The 17,752-nt window shown below is 36.1% G+C and overlaps 1 protein-coding gene across 2 annotated transcripts in view; it reads left to right on the plus strand.

Annotated features, from left to right (window-relative positions):
- LOC106884340 (receptor-type tyrosine-protein phosphatase R-like) overlaps nucleotides 1–17,752 on the plus strand; it is a 173,743-nt gene that overhangs the window by 140,765 nt on the left and 15,226 nt on the right. For both annotated transcript variants that reach the window (XM_089341521.1, XM_089341522.1), the window contains 2 exons: nucleotides 5,202–5,301; nucleotides 8,274–8,352. In XM_089341521.1, the coding sequence (XP_089197647.1) occupies nucleotides 5,202–5,301; nucleotides 8,274–8,352 (179 nt within the window). The remainder of the gene's footprint in view (nucleotides 1–5,201; nucleotides 5,302–8,273; nucleotides 8,353–17,752) is intronic.

Genomic DNA, 17,752 nt, shown 5'->3' on the forward strand with positions numbered 1-17,752 from the left:
TATGGGTTAACCCTTAGCATTCAGATTATTCCGTCAAATGTGATGCTTATTTATTTCCATTGCTTTGAATTAATCATACATCCTCTCATAGCTTTGAGATTTCAATGATGAGATTGTTCAGTTTTCAGAATGACATTGTAGGGTAGGTATGAGAGGCCTGAGAGGCCACTTTTGAACATAAAACAGGTAGAATATTTCGACTGGATCATCATCATTATCATCATTATTTAATGTCTGGAACTGGTAAGCTGGAGAGCTGCACCAGGATCCAGTCTGGTTTGGCAGGGTTTCTATGGCTGGATGTCCTTCTTAACACAAACCATGACTACAATTTCATGGGTGCCATTTACAGGATGCTGGCAATGGCTACGACTACGATTTCACTTGGCTTGATTAATCTTCTCAAGCACAGCTTATCTACAAAGGTCTTGGTCACTTACCATCGCTTCCGTGAGGATATGACCAGTTTAAGTGCTAAAGGGTTAAAGATAGAATCCTTCTTGTAGTACTTCGTTGTTTATGAAATATTCCATCACTTCATCTTATGATAACACAATAAATAGGTTGTCCTATTGATCAAACATCTGTAATACTCAGCATCATCGAAACTGATGCAGGATCCATTTAATTGTCATCGTCTTCTTCATTACATTGCTGCCCTAACAGCTTCAGTTAGCTTCTGGTTGTTTATTGACTCTGTCTAACCTGCTAATTCTATACATTCACATATTTATCTGATTTTGTAGTTTTCTTTTTTAGCTTCGCAATTTTTTGAATTTTTGTTGTTGGATATTTCTTTTCTTTATAGTTTTTCCGGTTTCCAACATATCAAGCCACATTAAGAAACATTAAATCCATCTTAATTCTTAGTAACCCAATATTATCTCACGAGTGATAATACACATCAATTCATTGATTTTTCTATTTTTGATTTCACTTCACAATTCAAAAAAAAAAAAATTTTTTTTTTTCTATAGAATCTTATGCATGTGTATGTTGCATGCGTGTGAGCACGTGTGCACATGCTTGTTGTTAGAGTGGGAAGTGTATTTTGGGAAGTTCCTTGAAAGCAGTACAGTATTGGTTAGGAAATGGAATGGTGTTAGAAAGATAGGCACCGTGAAAGCTGTGCCATTTTGTTTATTATTTAGACTTCATCACTTTATATTATTATTATTATTATTATTATTATCATTATTGTTGTTGTTGTTGTTATTATTAACACACACTCTTGCTCTCTCCCCTTCTCATTTCTTCTCTCTTTCATCTTGCTTTTCTTTTCATCCTCCTTGTTATTCTTGCATATATTTGGATGTATGTGTATATATATATATATATATATATATATATATATATATATATATATATATATATATATATAAATATATATATAAATATATATATGTAGATAGATAGATAGATACATACATACATACATACATACATACATACATAGATACATAGATAGATAGATAGATAGATGTGTGTGTGTGTGCGTGTGTGCATGTATCAACATCATATTACCAGCACTCTACTATTAAAAAGAAATTATTTATCTGCCAATGTAGTAGCGTTGGTCCCTCCCTCTTTAATGCATTTTTAACGTGTGTGTGTGTGTGTATCAGGGATAACTCCTGGTACTTAAGCTACAGTTTACAATTTTTAAAACTGAAGTCATATTATTGAAGAAGAGTGGGGGGTGGGGGGGTGTACCTGCTTTCCAGGTATCTGTCATGAAATTGGAAAAAAAATATCAGGAAATCTGATTTAGTATTTGTTAAAGCAAGCGTTACACGATTTGCATTCATGCAGAAAGCACCACTTGTCTGTGTGTGTGCATGCGCATGCGTGTGTGTTGGTTTGTTGCAAAGGCAATAAACAAAACAAAAAGGAAAAGATCAACACAAGGAAGGCCAAGCTTTAACGAATATTGAGCTCGTTTGCCACTTGAAAAGAGGAAGGGGAAAGAACCTTAACATTTTGGACGCTAGGCCTTCATCGGAAGGAAAGTTTAAAAGTGGAGTGTGAAAGAGGAAAGAAAACTCAGGTGTTGGGTTAAGGCCAGTCAGGGAGCTGGGTGCTTAAGAAGGGAGGAAGGGGTGAGTTGGGGTGTACATATAAGAGGGTATCAGTGTTTTTAAGATGGGCGTAAGAGAGGAGTAGTGTGTATGTGGTTTTGTGATGTGTTTGTGTGTGTATATATATTCTTTTATTTGTTTCAGTCATTTGACTGCAGCCATACTGGAGCAGTGTATGTATGTATGCATGTATGTATGTATGTATGTATGTATGTATGTATATATATATATATATATATATATATATATATATATATATATATCATCATCATCATCGTTTAACGTCCACTTTCCATGCTAGCATGGGTTGGACGATTTGACTGAGGACTGGTGAAACCGGATGGCAACACCAGGCTCCAGTCTGATTTGGCAGAGTTTCTACAGCTGGATGCCCTTCCTAACGCCAACCACTCAGAGAGTGTAGTGGGTGCTTTTACGTGTCACCCGCACGAAAACGGCCACGCTCGAAATGGTGTCTTTTATGTGCCACCCGCACAAGCCAGTCCAGGGGCACTGGCAACGATCTCGCTCGAAAATCCTACAGGAGCCAGTCAGGCGGTACTGGCAACGGCCACGCTCAAAATGGTGCATCTCATGTGCCAACCGCACAAGAACCAGTCCAGGGGCACTGGCAACGATCTTACTTGGCTTGCCGGGTCTTCTCACGCACAGCCCATTTCCAAAGGTCTCGGTCCGTAGTCATCGCCTCGGTGAGGCCCAATGTACGAAGGTCTTGCCTCACCACCTCAGCCCAGGTCTTCCTGGGCCTACCTCTTCCACGGGTTCCCTCAACTGTTAGGGTGTGGCACTTTTTCACGCAGCTATCCTCCTCCATTCTCACCACATGTCCATACCAGCGCAATCGTCTCTCTTGCACGCCACAACTGATGCTTCTAATGTTCAGCTTTTCTCTCAAGATACTTACACTCTGACGGGTATTCACATTGACATTACACATCCAACGGAGCATACTGGCTTCATTCCTTGCGAGCTTACGTATGTCCTCAGCAGTTACAGCCCATGTTTCACTGCCATGCAGCATGGTTGTTCGTACGCATATATATATATATATATTTGACAGGAATGGCAACAACAGAAAGAAAGAGACCTCAATATTATGCAAATAGAGGAATTTATCTGTAAAAATATGTGACACTTATTCAGTAGCCATGATAAAACTCCGGATAACTGAAAACTCAGAGTTTTATCATGACTACTGAATAAGTGCCACATATTTTTACAGATATATATATATATATATATATATATATATATATATATATATATATAGAGAGAGAGAGAGAGAGAGAGAGAGAGAGAGAGAGAGAGAGAGAAAGAGAGAGAGAGAGACAGACAGATAGCTGTGAAATGCAGTGAGAAGTTGTCCTTCATTTTTTTTTTTTTACATGTACAATGAAATGGATTATGATTCAAAGAAATGTTTCCAATTGTGTGATTTTCAGTGTGAAATTAATGGACCCAATTCAAAAAGTGTTCCTATTCGAAAAGTGTGTGTGCATAAGAATCTGTATAAAAGTTTATATTTTTCATGGAAAAGTGTTGAGCTACAAATGGTGATATCTCTGGCATTCTGTGTCAATAAATAATCTCTTAGCTCTGTACTTTTGAAGATGATTGGAAAGAAAAATGTCTTACTTGAAAAACAGGCAAGGTTTAGTATCAGGAAGGACATTTAGCTTTAACCCTTTAGCATTCAGATTACTCTGTCAAATGTAATCCTTATTCATTCACAATCATCATCATTATCATTCAACGTTCGGTCATGTAAGGTCATGAGTTCAATCCCCAGCTGTGCATTGTCTCTCCTTGAGCAAGACACTTTATTTCACATTGCTCCAGTCTACTCAGCTGGCAAAAATGAGTTGTACCAGTAATTCAAAGGGCCAGCCTTGTCACATTCTGTGTCATGCTGAATCTCTCTGAGGATATATGTTAAGGGTATGTGTGTCTGTGGAGTGCTCAGCCACTTGCATGTGAATTTCACAAGCAGGCTGTTCTATTGATCAGGTCAACTGGAACCCTTCTCATCATTACTAATCGAGTGCTAGTTATTACTGCTTGACCAGGGTTGAGTTCAGGTTCAGCAACATCAATAATCATATTTAAAATGGCTTACAACTTCCATTACATTTAGATTTGGTGTTGGTTAGCCCCATGTCAACCCTGATTCTACCTGCTTATGATGAAAGGTAGTGCAGCCATAATTACTCTTTGATATGAGAATATCTTTGTGATGTCAGATGATACAATAATGTTGACCATCAATAGCTTCTATGTAGCTCTACATCGGTGATTCTCAACCAGGGTCCATTTGATCCCTGGGGTTCCATATGAGATTTCATTGTTAAAATTTATGTGCAATAAACTGGTTATATTTCTACAATACATGAAATAATATAAACATTTTTTAATATAATTCCTAATAATGTTTAACTATAAAAATTCAATAATAGGATTTTTTTAAACATTTAATAGCTCTAAGGGTTCACCCATGGAATCAAGGGGATCTATAAGCAAAAAATGGTTGAGTACCACAGCTCTACATCAAACATTAATAGCTTCTATGTTGGTGTATATCAAACATTAGTACTTTCTTTTTAGCTCTACATCAAACATTAATACCATCTGTGCTACTCTACATTGAATGCCATCTTCTACATTAAACACTAATATCTTTTCAATAACTCTATATCAAGCACTAATAACCTTTAAGTAACTCTATAAAAAACCCTAATACCTTCTTTGTAACTCTCCATCAAACACTAATATCTTCTTAATAGCAAGCCAATGAGGGAGTTATTATATCATCATACAACCTGCTGGAAACAGCAGCCAAATCTCTCAAATTGGAAAGGGAATGTTACATTGGATAATGTTATCCTGGAATATTCAATGTTCTAGAGATGGATGTAGTATGATCATTGCTGAAATAGTTTTAAACCTAGATCTGCTCAGTCAGAGCTAACTCGAGGCTAAAACAATGGCAATAAATAGTTCTCAATTTAAAGGTTCCTGAGTGTGTGTTGAAGAAACTAGAAGACAGAAAAAGACTATTTTCTAACTTTTCTTCATTTTTTTCTCCATTTTTCTCAATTGTTACAGCTCTGGTCTTGAGTTTCTGATGTCTGCTGGTAACCGGCTGAGTCGCAAAGATCTTCGTAATGCAGTCAAGAATGTTGCAAGTGTGTATGAAGAATTTTGGGTAAGTTCACATCCTCACATCATTATAAAAATTCTTTGAAAGGTGAAAACAAAAAAAAGTCTTCGTACCTTTTCACTGCCTTACTTTAGAGATTTTATGTAGAACTCACCAGAATTCTAAAATATAGTTAATTACTATTGAATACTTTGCAAATTTGTTTTTTTCTATCTGTCTGTCTGTCTATCTCTAAATATATATGCATGTCTGTGTATATGTGTGTGTGTGTGAATGTATATATACATATATATGTGTGTGTATGTGTATATATATATATATATATATATATATATATATATATATATATATATGTGTGTGTGTGTGTGTGTGTGTGTATATATATATATATATATATATATATATATATATATATATATATATATATATATACTTATTTATTTTGGGCCATTTTATGTGCATTTTAGGTATTGATTATTTTTCACTCTCTGACAAGTTGTTTCATGTATCTGTGTCCAATACCAAAAACTGTTTTTGAGAGAACAATAACACTTAGCTATAATACTTATTGAACAGTTATGTCTATTTTTAACTATACGTACATATATGTGTTTGCCTCTATGTGTGTGTGTGTGCATGTGTGTGTTTCAGCACCAAAAAATTGCACAAGCAGGGAGAAAAGAGAGTAGTTAGTATAGTATACAGAGATTTATTATATTTATTGGAAGCAAAAACAAAAAAAATCACTAACCATTTAAGTTACCAGTCTTCAGACATTTGATCATCCAGAGATCAGAAAAGGGAAAACTCGGAGCAATGGTCTGTGAACTTTTCAACTTCCAATAAATAGATGTTTCCTGGTGTGCTAGGAGGTGGCATAGTTGTGTAGTAAAGAAGCTCAGTTTGTAATGACATGGTCTTAGGTTCAGTCCCACTGCACAGCACTTATTGTCTCAGACTGATCAATACGTTGTGAGTGAAATTGATAGACAGAGATGCAGGCAAGGCCAATGTATCTGTCATACCGGCCATGATGAAATACTACAAGGTATAGAAAATACGTATTCGCCTTTATATATTTAATCCTTTATATTGAACACTCAATATTTCATATATTCAATAAGACATATTCCATATATTCAATAAGACATTCAATACTTCATTTCATTGTACCATCCATCTTTTTTTATATTATATATTATATATTCCATATTCTATATCCCACATTAATTTTACAAGAATATAAATAAAACATAAAAAACAGAGTTGGAACTCTTTTAAATAAAATAATATATTCCTCTATACACGATCATACAAAACCCTTTTTTTGTATTTATATTTACTCACATATATATATATATGTATATATATATATATATAAATAAATTAAAACAGTAGGGTAAAAAATTGGATATTAATTAATATCAATTTAATACCAGGGAACAAGCACATTAAAAGAATCAAGGAGATTCAGAAAAAATATCTGAGATCTCAAAGGATTATTGTATATGTATATATAAAAAGGAGACCACTAGGTGGACTGTTAATGTGCTAGAAGAAGATCACATGTAATGTGTCTACTAAGACCGAATTGTTCTCACGCTAAATTTCTTTTGAGAACATTTCGGTCTTAGTAGACACATTACATGTGATCTTCTTCTAGCACATTAACAGTCCACCTAGTGGTCTCCTTTATATATGTACAGAAGACAAAGACAGGTGATGGAATAACAAGCAGGTGTATTAGTATGATGCTCAGGAAGAATGGAAATGTCTTTGACATTTCGAGCCTATGCTCTTTGACAGAAAGGGATGAGAGGAAAAAGAATGGAGAGAGAGAGAGTAAAAAAAATACATACATACATACACTAAATGGAGACGAGTACCAACATTTCCATGTGCCATGCTTGAACAAATGTGTAGATCTTTTCATATGAAACCGTTTGTAGTCTTGTTGACCTACAAATAAAGTGTGCATATGCTTGTGTGTATGTATAATACGCACACACACACACACACATTTCCGGCCTTTCACCATCTTGAACTATTAATCCCTACACATTTTTGTTTCTTTCCAATTGTTTTCCTCTCAATCCTTTCTGGTGATGAGTGTAGGCTCAAAACATCAAATACTTTTCCATTCTTCCAGAGCGTTAAACTAATACACCTGCTTGTTGTTCCCTCACCTGCCTTCATCTTTTGTTTTCTATAAATTTGAACTATCTATATATATATATACATACACACATATATATATATACATATATATATATGTATGTTTGCCAGAGCAGCTGTCTGTCTTCCGTGCCGGTGGCACGTAAATAGCACCATTTGAGTGTGATCGTTACCAGCGTCGCCTTCCTGGCATTTATGCCGGTGCCACGTGAAAAGACATTCGAGCGAGGTCGTTGCCAGTGCCGCTGGACTGGCTCCTGTGCAGGTGGCACGTAAAATACACCATTTTGAGCATGGTCATGTCAGTACCACCTGACTGGCCTTCGTGCCGGTGGCACGTAAAAGCACCCACTACACTCTTGGAGTTGTTGGCGTTAGGAAGGGCATCCATCTGTAGAAACTCTGCCAGATCAGATTGGAGCCTGGTGCAGCCATCTGGTTCACCAGTCCTCAGTCAAATCGTCCAACCCATGCTATCATGGAAAGCAGATGTTAAACGATGACGATGACGATGATGATGATGATATATATATATATATATAGCATGCATACATACAGAGGGAAAGCAAATAAACAGAATTAGGCTTAAAGTGTGTATTTATATAGAAAACAAAATAGATTAGAAAATCATCATAGAAGTTGTAGATAGTTGCTGTTCCTCGATGACCAAATTAGCAATGGAGGAATTGCTTTGAGATTGTAGTTTCTAGAACAAGAGCCAACTCAGCAAAGTTCAGAGAGCTATTACCATTGTTGTTCACTCCATTCTTCTTGTTTCTAATGGTATGTGTGTGTTTGTATATTTTCTTGTGCAACTACCTCATCTCTCTGCTTTCTTTCAGGATATCCCTACCAACCACCCTGAAAAAGTCTATGTAGCAGGGTCAGGAACCAAAAATCGCTATAAAACTATGATACCAAGTAAGTGACTTCTTTTCTTATTCTACTCACTCTACTAGCAATCTGAGTCCAATCCCTGGCCTTTTCTGTTATGATATGTGGCTAGACTACATCTCAGAAACCTCATAGGGCCTTTTAACCTTTTAGCATTTAATCCAGCCAAATATTCTACCTGTTTTATGTTAAAACTGACTAGATCCAACTGCTCTCACCTACCCTGCAATGTCATTCTAAAAATATACAAACACAAGAGTGGCTTGCTTACCAACCACATGGTTCTGGGTTCAGTCACACTGCATGGCACCTTGGGCAAGTGTCTTCTACTATTAGCCTTGGGCCGACCAAAGCCTTGTGAGTGGGTTTGGTAGATGGAAACTGAAAGAAGCCCATCGTATATATATATATATATATATATATATATATATATATATATATATATATATGTCTGTATATGTTTGTGTGTCTGTACTGATCCCCCTCCCTATCACTTGACAACCGATGTTGGTGTGTTTACATCCCCATAACTTAGTGGTTCGGCAAGAGAGACCGATAGAATAAGTACTAGGATTACGAAGAATAAGTCTTGGGGTCGATTTGTTCAACTAAAGACGGTGCTCCAGCATGGCTGCAGTCAAAAGACTGAAACAAATAAAAGAATAAAATAAGCACTATTGAAATCTCAAAGCTATGAGATAAGACATGATAATACCTGATTAATTCAAAACAATGTGAATAAATAAGCATTACACATGACAAAGAAATCTGAACGCTAAAGGGTTAAGAACTAAGTACTAAGCTATATTCTGTAGTCTGAAGTGAGTAGGAGACTAATGATTTGATTGACTGGTTCCCTTCTTTGAGTGATAGGTTTAACACTAACACCACTGCTCCCTGATTCTCAGATTTTTTTTGTAAAGGTCACTTTATTGTGACCTCCACATGCAGGCCATACTCTTTCCTTTGGGTGATAATTTCTACCACTCCACCCAATTTAAGATAATAACCTAGTCCTTGGGTATCATTACTTTTAGTGGTAGAACTAACTCACCGTCTTGTTTAACACCATCACCTGGTTTTTTGGTGATGTTAGTTGAGCTGGTTGGTGATTTAACAGGTAGATACACACAGATGGATTGGTTGATATATAGATGGACTGGTTTTTGTATAGATAGATATATATATCTGCTTATATGTACAAGGTGCATTCCAGGAGTTTTGAGACTTTTCAGGACAGACATTTATTAATTTCAAAGAAATACAAAACTCTAAAATTCCTCAGAGTAGAATCTTCTGACTTCAATAAACTTGCAGTAGTGCTTCAGCTACTTCATAAAAGCCCCAGGGAAGACCTTCAAAGTGAATATGTCTAGGACCATTCTCACAGCCTCTTTCATTTTCAAAACAACTGCCCCTGAGCTTCTCCTTCAGCTTAAGGAACAACCAAAAGTCACAGGGAGCAAGGTTTGGACTGTAAGAAGGATAAGAGCCAGTTTTGATGCCCATCTCTGTGAAGTAGTTGGTTAGCAGGATGCCCATCACTGAGCACCCTGGGAACAAACTCGGCACAAATTTTGCACATGTTCAAATCTTGATGAACAATTCTGTGTACAGGTGTCACACCAACCCCAAACTGTATGCTTATTGTCTTTATAGGCACATGACAGTCTTCAACCAGAAAATTGTGAATTTTCTCAACCACCCTCCTATGTTCTGACATCCTTCATCCTCCCACACCTCTCATCATCTCCTCTCTACCATCCTTGAACCGCTTGTGCCAGTGAAAAAGTTAATCCATGACCAGTCTGGAGCATTTCATAAGTTTCTGTAGCATTTTTGTCCAGTTTAATGTAAAACTTTATTGCACAGTCTGCTTCCAGATTGTCTCCATGTCCTGACTGCATTCTGCAAACTAGTTCAAAGTGCTGTTACAATCATTTCCTTCAATCTAGAATAAATAAAAAAGGTTGGCAGATCAGCTTATTAGATGTATAGTAATAAAATAAAATAAATGCACCCTTTTAAAGCCTAGCCAGGCTCATGGGCCCGGTTTCCCGGTTTCAATGGCATATGTATTCCCCAACTGGATGGGATGCCAGTCCATCGCAGCGTTACTCATTTTTGCCAGCTGAGTGGACTGGAGTAACGTGAAATGAAGTGTTTTGCTCAAGAACACAACACGTCACCCAGTCCAGGAATCGAAACCACAATCTTGTGATCATGATGCTGACACCCTGACCACTAAGCCACGCGCATCCACTTATTAGATGTATAGTAATTATATATTAAAATTAAAAATGACAATCATCTCAGGTAGTTATAATTGCCTCTCCTGAAAAAAAGTCTCAAAACTTCTGGAATATACATCATACTTATTCCGATATACATACATATCATTGCTATTATGCAAAAGTGTTGTAAATCCAAAGTATTGCTTTTGCAGGAAACAAAAAGATAGTTTCCCCATTCCGTAGCAAAACTATTGTACTACACTTTGACAATTTTTGATATCTTAGCATCTGAAGCAACAGAGGATACAATAGTTTGATCAAAAGAACGGACTATTGCAAGCAAAAATAAATATTAAGAAAAAACACATTTGGCCAAATTTGGTCATATGACAGTTTAACATAATAGCAACGATATATATGTAATGTTGTTTAATGACAACCATGCTAAAAGTGGCTTTTGCAGAATTCCAACATGCAAAGCCTTCCAAGAAAGGAAAAAGATATATCGTTTTGGGATTTGGTTTGCAAGATTTTTTATGTGATTTCGTGTGTTGAAGCATATTCTGTTGTGTCTGGGGAGTCATTTTCTTATTGTGCTTTGAAATTTAACACACTCACCGGTAAAATTTCCACTTATTTCTTATTTTTATTTTCCTAAAATTTTCGTTGCATCTTGCAACCTTTTCAATAGTCTTGAAATACTTAAACCCATAATGTGTCTATTTAATGAGTGCAGGGCATCAATTTTACACAAAACTTGGAGTCATGCCCATCACCTCTTAATATGATCATTAAACTCTACTATACACCCTCAGTATATTATATAGTGTACTTAATTTTAAGAACCACAATTTATCACGTGTATGTGTGTGTGTGTGTAGATATCTATATATGTAGATATCTATGATGTGTACAGTATTATATATCCATTACGGCCGATCTTACCAATCGGTTTTGCACTAGGGGTTCAATGAAGTGTTAGGTAACAGTTGATTATGTAAGCCTGCACCCTTCAGAAGTAGCCGTTATGGAATGAAATATGAAATATGTAGTGATAGATAGACAGACAGACAGGTATAGAGGACAAATAGATAGGTTAGTTAACAAGTAGCTAGATGTGTTAGTACAGTATAGGGTGTGTGTGTGTATTGGTAGATGTGTGGATGGATAGGTTACCATGTTGGTTGTTTGAGGTAAGTAGGAAGATGCATAAGTGCATGTATTTTCAGTGTATGGTTCAAAAACAGATTCAGGCATATAAATACTTGGTTAATGAATACTGACAGGGAACAATGATGGGAGATAAAGAGAAACAGAAAGATCAAGTTGAAAGGGAAAGAGAAATAGATGAATAAAAATGAAAGACAAATATTGATATAAGGATAAAGATTGAAAGAAAAAGATGAAAAGATTGAACTTATAACAGTTACACAGAAATACTGTGAAGTATGTAGAGTTTGATAATAATTAAATAAAAAGATTTTCACATCCTATATATCTCAGAAAAGATATATAACTGAAAAACAGAGTAGATAACATGACTGTATACTGAAATATAACTTAAAATAATGGGAAATATGGAGTAAAATGTTGATGCAAGTAAGAAATATGAAACCAATTTTTTAAAATATAGTTTTTCAAAACAAATGATTTTAACTCCTGGATTTATAAAAAAAACCCATTCTTTAAAACATTTCTCAATAACTATCTAGACACACAGACAGACAAATATATGTATGAAGTTCTCTGATGTGAATTATCATACATTCCCTTTGCCGATATAATAGTGGTCATGTTATAAAACTATGAATAAACCCATTTACAAAATTCCCTGCATTAAACTGAGTTTTTTCATAATTGTGAATGAACAGGTTTACCAATGCCTGTATGTTGTATATTCTGAAAATGTATCTTACCTAAATAAAAAGCAATTCATATTAAAGGCTTTGATGAAGCTATAGGATATAATCCTGGTACTCAGCTTAGAGTGCACTGCATCATATAGCTGAAACAACTGTAAGCTAATGAAGTTCATTACATAATATATTTTTTTTTCTGGTGTCATCTCTTTGATTTCTATTACCATTCTGTACTCATATAACATTATGTTCTGAACCATACATTCACCATAAAGGCTAAGATATAGAATGGACAATACAGGACAGACAAGGGGAGTGGGGGTCAAGAAAACGAATGTATATGTAATGAATGGGGAAAAAAATAGAGTTATGGATACAGGGGCCCCACCAACCACACATCACCACTGAACTATACATAATTTGAGTTCTATACCAGGTTATAAGTCTCACTATGCCAAAGCAAATATATATATATATATATATATATATATATATAGGCGCAGGAGTGGCTGTGTGGTAAGTAGCTTGCTTACCAACCACATGGTTCTGGGTTCAGTCCCACTGTGTGGCACCTTGGGCAAGTGTCTTCTACTATAGTCTCGGGCTGACCAAAGCCTTGTGAGTGGATTTGGTAGACGGAAACTGAAAGAAGCTTGTCGTATATATGTATATATATATATATGTATGTGTGTGTATATGTTTGTGTGTCTGTGTTTGTCCCCCCCAACATCGCTTGACAACCGATGGTGGTGTGTTTACGTCCCCGTAACTTAGCGGTTCGGCAAAAGAGACCAATAGAATAAGTACTAGGCATCCAAAGAATAAGTCCTGGGGTCGATTTGCTTGACTAAAGGCGGTGCTCCAGCATGGTCACAGTCACAAAGACTGAAACAAGTAAAAGAGTAAAAGAGATTTATAAATTTATATCTATAAAACCATCCCTTCAGATGAAGTTATCAAAATATAACAACCAGTTAGAACATTGCTCTTATATATCAGGTTAAAAAGATATTTTGATTAGGATTTCAAACCTTTCAACCAGTGAGCAATTTTTTTTTTAAATACTGCTGAAACTATTATAATAATGAGCTTGTTTGTAAGTTTGTTACAAATCCCAGGCAACACAACAAGAAACCTTGACATGCTTTCAATGAAGATTGTAAGCAGATGACACTGTTAGCAAAACCATTGTATACACTAAACTCTGCTTGTGAAGACCTGTTGAGGCAAGTGAAATCGAAATTAAATTCGATGACTGACATCCGTGCTAGTGGAGCGCTAAGAGCACCATCCGAGTGTGATCATGGCCAAAGCAGCTGACTGGCTTCCATATATATACGATGGGCTTCTTTCAGTTTCCATCTACCAAATCCACTCACAAGGCTTTGGTCTGCCTGAGGCTATAGTAGAAGACACTTGCCCAAGGTGTCACGCAGTGGGACTGAAACCGGAACCATGTGGTTGGTAAGCTAGCTACTTACCACACAGCAACTCCGGCGCCTATATGTATAAATAATATACATTTCACAATGCTATACAGTCAAAATAACTTAGATATATTAATCATTAAAAACAATATTATCATAGAAACTAACCTCTAAACAATACTTATTATTGACTTAATTCCACCAACAACTCACAAAGACAAATATTCTACCTTTTCTATGTTCAAACTAACCAGATCCAGCTTCTCACACCCATCCTGCAATGACATTCTAAACTAAACAATCACATCATCGAAATTTCGAGTTTATGTGATAATGTATGATTAATTAGAAACAATGTTAATCAATAAGCTTTACATTTAACAGAATAATCCGAATGCCAAAGGGTTAATCTGGCAGAAAGAGTATGCTTAGTTCGTTTGAATTTTGATTTGTGGAATAAAAGCCTGCAATAATTAAAACAAATACTGCTTGGAAGACAGAACTCAATGAAATTAACTGTTAATGGAATATAATGTGCCAAAACAATAGACATTCAAGAATTATGAAGAACAGAAAAACAATTCAAATAAACCAAATGCTCTACCTTACACTACACATCCCAAGAAATACTGAAATCTACAACATTATCCATCAAAGCATTCCATTATTGAGACAAATCAGAAGAAAGAAAAGAGCACTTGAAACACATATAATGATCAAAAGACAATAAAATCACAATAAAATCAGGGGGAAAAAATTACCTTCCAATGCTGAATTACCTGCTAAAAACAGCAATAATCAAAAAGTGTGGTTGTCTTAGCTGTAGAACCTGCACCAGTCTAACAGAAACAGGAAAAATATGTCTGTCTTGTATTGCAAAGATATATTGTGGCTTAAGCAAAAAAAAAAACAAAAAAAACTAGAGCTCTTTTGATCATAGGCAAATCAAAAATAAAAACAAAAAGAACAGTCGTGGCTGTTTAGTAAGAAGCTTGCTTCCCAATAACATGGTTCTGGATTCAATCCTACTGCGTGGCACCTTGGGCATCTTCTATTATAGCCTCAGGCCAAGCAAAGCTTTGTGAGTGGATTTAGTAGATGGAAATTGAAAGAAGCCCACTGTGTATATATACATATATATATATAGTTGAAATTTACAGAAAAACAAAAGACAAAGACAGGTGTATGAACAACAAGCAGGTTTATTAGTTTGATGCTCAGGAAAGTGAGAAAGTCTTTTCATTTCGAGCCTATGCTCTTCAACAGAAAGGAATGAGAGAAAATAAACCGAGACAGAATAAAAAAAACTTGTGGATTTAGGGATCAAGCATGGTGGCTGGTTGGGGAAAAAAATGGTATGTATATGTGTGTGTGTGTCTGTGTTTGTCTCACTGCCATCGCTTGACAACTGATGCTGGAATGTTTGTGTCCCCATAACTTAGCAGTTTGGCAAAAGAGACCGATAGAATAAGTAGTGCTGGATTTACAAACAATAAGTCCTAGTGTCGATTTCTTCAACTAAAACCCTTTAAGGCAGTGCTCCAGCATGACCACAGTCAAATGACTGAAATAAGTAAAAGAATAAAAGTCAATAGGACATACACAGTGAATGTATTAGGCTGACATTCAGTTTAAGATGGAAGAAAGAAGAGATGTGTAATGTTTTGAGCATGGCTCTTCATCAGGAAGAGAAAAGCGGAAAGGTCTGGAGAGAAGGAAAGAATAGTCCAAGGAAAGCATGAGCACATGTATGTCTGCATCATCCAACGATGGTTTGGAATACCTAATTCTTGGATTTCTCTAGACCGGATTACCCTACTCTTGGATTATGCTACATCTTTGAATCCCTCAGAGTATATTGTTTTTGCCCTTTTGATCCTAGATCTGCTTTCTGTCATAACAGGCTGGGAGCTAAACACTAAAAAGGGGTTTCTCCATAATTGTTTGCCTTGTTGAAAACAGCAGCCAATTACACCTGAAATGCGAGTTTTATCTTCCTGAAATATAAACTTAAAAAAAACATTATCTTAGATTACAACTGAATTAGGTAGCAGTACATGTATGAGAACTGAAGAAATGGGAGGATGGTCCAGGCTGGAATGTCTTTAATCATAGGCCTGTCTGCTCAATATTAGGTTGGTTGTTTGACCTGGGACTATACAAGAATAAGTAGGGTAACTGCTAAATAGATGAACCAAAGAGATGGCCGTAACATTGTAACTTGACTTGCTAAAAACAGCAGCTAAAAACTCCATCTCACACCCTACCTAAAAGATGGGACAAGTATACATAAAGAGATGGGATGCTCACAATTAGGAAGCCTTTGATCATTAATTTAATCTCTTTTACTCTTACATGTTTCAGTCATTGGACTGTGGCCATGCTGGAGTACTGTCTTAAAGGGTTTTAATCAAAGAAATCAACCCCAGGACTTATTCTTTGTAAGCCTGGGACTTATTCTATCGGTCTCTTTTGCTGAACTGCTAAGTCACAGGACATAAACACACCACCATTGATTGTCAAGTGATAGAAGATGGAGGACAAACACAGACACAAGGACACACATAAATATATGCATGTATATATTGTATATGACAGGCTTCTTTCAGTTTCTGTCTACCAAATCCACTCACAAGGCTTTGGTCAATCCAAGGCTATAGTAGAAGACACTTTGCCAAGGTGCCACACAGTGGGACTGAACCTGGAACTGTGTGGTTGGTAAGCAAGCTTCTTACTACCCAGCCATACCTCTGCCTATCCAGTCTGTTACTTTTGATTTAGACTGGCTTTAGGCTAAGCAACTAAACAGTTATTGAATTCTGGAGCAGAGGCAAGAATGTCACTACCTCCTAGATTTAATCTAACGAGTGAGATCGTTGCCAATGCCCCTGGACTGGCTCCTGTGCAGGTGGCACGTAAAATACACCATTTTGAGCGTGGCCGTCGCCAGTACCGCCTGACTGGCCTTCGTACCAGTGGCACGTAAAAGCATCCACTACATTCTCAGAGTGGTTGGCGTTAGTAAGGGCATCCAGCTGTAGAAACTCTGCCAGATCAGATTGGAGCCTGGTGTAGCCATCCGGTTTCACCAGTCCTCAGTCAAATCGTCCAACCCATGCAGGCATGGAAAGCAGACGTTAAACGATGATGATGATGATGATGATGATGATGAAACCAAAACACATTTGTAGTAAAATATCTGATTCATTTGTGTATGTGTGCTGTTGTTGTTGTTGTTCCTTAGCTCCAAATCAGTTCTGATTGAATAGACCTATGATCAAAAAATGACCATTCCAGCCTTGACCATTCCATCAGTGTGTCTCAGATTACATTGTCCTATGGCCTTCCTTTAATTTAGATACTAAGGTATGATTTCAAAGAGATTTGGCTGCTATTTCTAGTGGATAAAAAGACTTTGTAAAAATTCTTTTTTAATTTGGCTCATAAGTGTGTGTGTGTTGTGAGCACATGTATGTGTGCAGCATTCTGTTGTATTTTTCATATTTTTGTTTATTTTCATTTTATTTATTTATTTATTTATTTTACAATACCTGAAGCCTTTTCATTAAATTATTTCTAATGAATAAAATGAAATGTGTGAAAATATTAAAACAAATCTCATTAGCTCATTGCAATTTTGCGTCTTCATTAAATCTTCAGAATTATTTCAATTTCTTTTAGATTAGATTTCATCAAAGGCATGTTCCATATTGCAAAAGTCTTTACAAAGCTATCATCACACGTTTCATCATTAATTTTCTCTAATAATTAGCTGCATGTTTTGGCCTTCTTTTCTTTCTCCAATTGTTAGAATTGTAATTTGGAAAATTGTATATGTGGGCATATTGTTATTTATTCATCTCTCAATATCTGTAGAAAGTTATGTTTTTATGTATCTATTGCTGTC

Source organism: Octopus bimaculoides, chromosome 24, assembly GCF_046866305.1.
Source record: "Octopus bimaculoides isolate indiv1 chromosome 24, ASM4686630v1, whole genome shotgun sequence".
NCBI classification, from domain to species: domain Eukaryota; kingdom Metazoa; phylum Mollusca; class Cephalopoda; order Octopoda; family Octopodidae; genus Octopus; species Octopus bimaculoides.